This window comes from Zingiber officinale, chromosome 10A (genome assembly GCF_018446385.1).
Source record: "Zingiber officinale cultivar Zhangliang chromosome 10A, Zo_v1.1, whole genome shotgun sequence".
NCBI lineage: Eukaryota > Viridiplantae > Streptophyta > Magnoliopsida > Zingiberales > Zingiberaceae > Zingiber > Zingiber officinale.
In genome coordinates this window covers 56,495,219-56,500,774 of record NC_056004.1, presented here as the reverse complement: position 1 = coordinate 56,500,774, position 5,556 = coordinate 56,495,219, and the positions used below count along the sequence as shown (strand labels likewise).

Sequence of the window (5,556 nt, the reverse complement as noted above, 5' to 3'; positions counted from 1 at the left end):
AAATATTTTTCAGTAATTCTTGATTGTACACCGGATGCAAGTCACAAAGAACAAATGACACTCATATTAAGATGTGTAGATGTTTCAGAGACTCCAATTAAAATAGAAGAGTATTTCTTAGAATTTATAAATGTAGAAGATACAACTGGTTTAGGCCTTTTCAATGAATTGAAATTTGTTTTACAATCTTTAGAACTTGATATTGATAATGTGAGAGGGCAAGGTTATGATAATGGATCTAATATGAAAGGAAAAAATCAAGGCGTGCAAAGAAGATTGCTTGACATTAATCCTAGAGCATTTTACATGCCATGTGGTTCTCATTCTCTTAATTTAGTTGTTTGTGACATGGCAAATTCTTGTGCTAAAGCAAAATCATTTTTTGGAGCATGTCAATGTATGTACACCGTGTTCTCTAATTCAACAAAAAGATGGAATGTTTTGCTTGAATATATTGATGGATTAACTTTAAAATCATTGTCAACTACAAGATGGGAAAGCCATATTGAAACAGTCAAAGCAATACTATCTCAAGCTTCCCAAATTAGAGAAGCTTTGTTCAAATTAGCAGAAATAAGTGAAGATAGCAAATTAAGTAGAGATGCTGAAACGCTAGCATCTGGTGAACTTTCAAGTTTTGAATTTATATTAAGCCTTGTTATTTGGCATGATATTTTGTATAAAATTAACTTAGTTAGTAAAAAATTACAGTCAGAGGATATGCGTCTTGATGTTGCTATAAAACAATTGGCTGGTCTTGTTTCTTTTTTTGAAAAATATAGAGAAAATGATTTTGCTTTAGCTATGGTTGATGCAAAAAAAAAAATAGCATTTGATATGGAAATTGAGCCTGTATTTCCTACAAAATGTAAAATTAGTAGAAAGAGACATTTTGATGAGATTGCTAATACTGAAAGGGAAAATCAATCACCGGAAGAGTCTTTTCGAATAGATTATTTTATCTTAGTAGTCGATATTGCTCTTGGGCAATTGAAAAGTAGGTTTGAACATTTACAATATTTTGAATCTATATTTGGGTTCTTGTATGATGTTGCAAAATTAGTTTCAATGGATGATGATGAATTAATGAGTTCTTGTGTGAATCTTGAAAATATTTTGAAAAATGGCGACGCTTCTGATATTGATGCAAAATATATGTTTTCAGAATTACAAGTTTTGCAAGTAATGTTACCAAGTGAATCTTATGAAACAAATAAAAAATGGTCTTCCATTCAAATATTAGAGTTTTTAAAAACAATGGATATGTTTCCAAATGTGATGATTGCTTATAGGATATTATTGACAATTCCCGTGACAGTGGCACCTGCCGAAAGGAGTTTTTCAAAATTAAAATTAATAAAATCTTATTTACGGACCACAATGACTCAAGATAGGCTAAATGGATTAGTAATTTTATGTATTGAAAAAAAATATTTTGGAAAATATTGAATATGATGATATTATTGATGATTTTGCCTTCAAAAGTGCATCACGAAGACACTTTAAATGAGTTGCCTCTGTGTTTTTTTTTTACTTTTTTTTTTCTTTTTGTGATCCTTCTACACTTGCTACTTTTCTGTTATTAAGTTGTTTGCTTAACAAGTGAAACTACATAATCCGACCTCACCTTTTGTCCATGCAGGCATTACAATATGAATCGTATACGATTGGTTTGGTCCTACATCTGGAATGTTCTTTCTGAATTTTTTGTTTCAGTTAGGTTGTCTGAAAATCTTTTGGTCGCAATCTTTGTAATGGATTCACTAAGGCAATTAGCTATGAAATTTTTGGAGCGAGAAGAACTTGCTAATTATAACTTCCAGAATGAATTCTTGAAACCTTTTGTGGTCATCATGCAGAAAAGTAATTCTTCTGAAATTTGTGAGCTTATTGTTCGATGTGTTTCTCAGATGGTTTTGAGTTGTGTTAATCATGTGAAGTCTGGGTGGAAAAGTGTTTTCATGGTATGCTTGAATTATCTTATTGTTTTTCTATAATTTTTCCCACATTCTCAAGCAGTACCTTAAATTACGTTTGCTTTCATGGTGATTATGTTGGGTTAGAATTTGTAAACTTTTGTATAGATGATATTAATGCTTCTCCTATGTTTAGGTTTTCACAACTGCTGTCGCTGATGACCGTTCCCTCCATTGCCTGTTGACAGTCTATACATGGAAGAAGTGCACGTTAAGGTTAGTATGCGGTCTTAATTGGACCCTCTCCTATTTGATATTGCTTCTAAATGATGCTTCCAGAACATCAATAACATGTTACTTAAGTTTCTTGTTTTAGCTTTATTTGTGTGATTCTAAAACATATTTCTTCGTTGAATATGTGGATTGAAAAGATACAGAAATTCTAAATATTGATCTATTTTTATAAATTCTCCATAAATGAACTTCCTTTTTTATTCCTTGTATGTAGTTTGGAGAGGAATTATGTTTCACTGTTGGAGGTCAGCATATTCCTTTTGGTGCATCACCACAGGTAAGTTTATTTTTCGTTTCTCTAGTTATGGTATGCTTCCTTAAATTATCTCTCATCATCTCTATTGGAAATATTGCTGCTATATATCTAGCATTCACTTCTTTCTAACATGCCCCCTACATATCTCTATTTTCCTCAATAAATTATAAAGTTTTTTCGTAGTTTCACCCAAATGTGTTTCCACGCCTTACAAATTCTTATGATTTTTTGTAGAATATCTGGACTAAACTTGGACCTCCTTGTAGAATCTATCAGAAGCAAATAATTCTACTGTTCAAATATCTTTTTCTTATGTTTTGCTATTCTGAACTCCTTAGTACTACTTTATAGGGACTAGTATTTAGAAAGATTTTAATTCTTAACCACTCTGCTGAATACATTGTTTAAGTTTTGGTGGAAAGATAAAATTGGGGCATAACTAATAGTTTTGCCCAGGGCCTTTAAACAACCAGGACCGGCTCTGGAGATGATCAGGAAGGAGACGTTGGAGTTAGGGGACGGCAGGAATTTGAGGACGGTGGCCATGGTGGCGAAGGTTAAGCCGTCGCGCCGGCCGAGAGGAACCAAGTAGTCGGGCCCACCCGACTGTACTAGCATCAAATTAAATTAATGAAATAACTAAAATTATTGTACATATGCTTTCAATCAATTAAGAGTTTGGATTTTTCTAAAAAAGTAAATTAATAAAGAAAAAAAAGGAATGAGCCAATGTTTTCTTTATGAAACAGCTGTCTATCATAAATATGGTCAATTTGCAATTTGCATAAGATCAATGTACCTATGTCTGACTTCGTTATCACAAGGCCGGTACATAAATGAGTGGTCAGTTTATTCTAATTAATATAAAAAAAATTAAGCAAATCAAATTAAATAATTTTTTTAATTGATTCAGTGGGAAAAACTTGCGCCCTATAGAGGAGTTGATTTGTTCAACCCCCATGGGAGAACACTGAGTAGAGCTTGAAAGAAGCCTAAATAAATTGCCCCTTATTCATGGAATTAAATTGGGAAATCATTCTTCAACATGTGCGCAAATTGCTGAGTGGTTCTATTTTTATGTGACAAATGGTAATTGGCAAAAAGCACTTAGAAAACACTACACTCATGACAAGATTTTGTTTTCCAAAGCTTTTCATTAAATAAATGAAATATCTTAATTTCATCTCCAATTATTTATGGAAACAAGATTAATATGCATGAATAATATTGTAAAAATATTTTTTTATGTGTTCAAAATTTTTTTTAGGAAAACATGATTCATGAAAAGATAGAAAATAATTATAATTCTATGCGTCAGTGTATTTTCTTTAGATATTATAGAACATTAAAATTTTCCCTAACTTTTAATTATTTATTATCCATAGACCATAGAATTTATTACAATTTATTCACTTTATAATTGTTCAAGCTATATTATCATGGGGTTATAATTTATTTTGTTTTTGAAAAATTGACTTTCATTCTATTCTGATAAGTTCACTACTAATGATAATTGTTTTATACATTATGTATTATGTTTGATTATAGTTCACCCACCATAAGAATTTTACAAATTATTATTTTGATAATTTTTCATTTAGGTTTGGATTAATATGATTAAACTCCTTCCCCTAATTTTATATATTATTTTGATATAAACAAATTACAATTAAAATTTAAACTTTCTGCACACCCAGGAGACGGAATCACGAGCAGAGAGAGCAGCAATGTCCGAGCACGAGACAACCGACCCACAAGCCTTGGTTACAATAGCTTGGATCTCATTGATGGCGTTGAAGGCTGCTGGTCGGAGGGTCAAGTTGGGTGGCGCTTGCTTCTCACTTGGCCCTCCGGCCGACCCATCAAGCAGTATTGATCCATCACAACCCTGCACAGAACAATAAGAAAAAACCTCTCTATTTCCACTTTCCACCAACAAATAATAAGAAAAAAAAAAGGAAAATTATATAAGGACCTGAACGAAGCAGTCATGGAAGTGGAGGCGGAGGAGGCCTGCTGCCAGGCCGATGTTCTTCTTGAAAGCTTCTTTCAGGTAGCTCCTGACGAGGAGCTCTACCTGGGGGCAGGTTGACTTGTAGTAGGAAAAGGAGAGGCCGTTGACTATGGGAGGGTAGTTGTAAGCCTGAGAGGGACAAGGCAGGAAGGCAATGCAGGATGAGAGCACAAGCAGGAACAGGAAGCCATTTGGAAAGAGCAAGAGCTCGCGCTTCATTTTGAGTGTGGATTTACCTTGATTTATAGCATTGATGGGGAAACGTACAGATTAAGATAGTGGTGTTTAAATTTCCCACATGGAGATATTTTGATGGTAGATTAACGGATTATGAGTAAGGACAAGGGGCCGGGCAAGCGGGTCCCACCAAACGCTCCTTACGAATATTCAACAATGATTATTTTACTGGGTAAACTTTTTGACTTTCTTGGTTATGCGACTATATGTAGTTTTGATGTGTTCGAATTTGGCAATTTTTCGAAAGGCATACCAATATTTGAGATTGTCCAAAAAGTATATTTCTTTTCCGTTTTACCCTCATAAAATTAAGTTTTTTTTCATAAAGATATAACTCTCCTCTTTCTTTCCTCTTAAATTACAGTAGATGTTTTTCTTTCCTCTTAAATTATATTAAATATTTTTCTCTTCTATATATACATGCGACAACCACTATAATATTGATGTTTAAAAATCATACACTAGCATCATGGCTTAAACCCTACATTAATATTATCTTGGTGTTGATTTTTAAAAATTAGCACCATGACAGTATTAGTATGTTAAACTGTGTATTTTTTAAAAAATATAATAAATAAGGGCATATTTGGACTCCAAGGCACTGCAGAAATCTATAAGAATTAGAATAGATCTAATCGGAGTTATCTAGGCCCATCAATGAATTTTAACCGAAACTTATTGATACACTTAGGAGATTTAGATTTTTAAAAAGTTAACATGTAATGGAAGAAGATAATACAGTGAAGATATTTATGATGTCCATGTCTAATTCTGACATCCTTACAATAAGTTATATATATGTATAAATTGCATTAAAATCATAAACTTTGAAAATTTTC

The 5,556-nt window shown here is 32.6% G+C and overlaps 1 protein-coding gene across 1 annotated transcript; it reads right to left on the bottom strand.

The window, feature by feature from the left end:
* Positions 1-2,838: 2,838 nt before the first annotated feature.
* LOC122026671 (cationic peroxidase SPC4-like) lies at positions 2,839-4,699 on the bottom strand. The gene is made up of 3 exons (XM_042585400.1): positions 4,442-4,699; positions 4,160-4,354; positions 2,839-3,072 (listed from the first exon to the last, which is right to left on the bottom strand). The coding sequence occupies exons 1-3, from the start codon at positions 4,697-4,699 to the stop codon at positions 2,839-2,841; spliced, it is 687 nt and encodes a 228-aa protein (XP_042441334.1).
* Between the last annotated feature and the right edge of the window lie 857 nt (positions 4,700-5,556).

Bases quoted from the DNA above. Each gene is read 5' to 3' on its own strand.
- LOC122026671 (XM_042585400.1), bottom strand. From the start codon at position 4,699: ATGAAGCGCGAGCTCTTGCTCTTTCCAAATGGCTTCCTGTTCCTGCTT. The intron at 4,355-4,441 runs GTCCTTATATAA...TGTTCTGTGCAG, and splicing joins TCCATGACTGCTTCGTTCAG to GGTTGTGATGGATCAATACT. The intron at 3,073-4,159 runs GTGTGCAGAAAG...ATGCTAGTACAG, and splicing joins CTCGTGATTCCGTCTCCTGG to TCGGGTGGGCCCGACTACTT.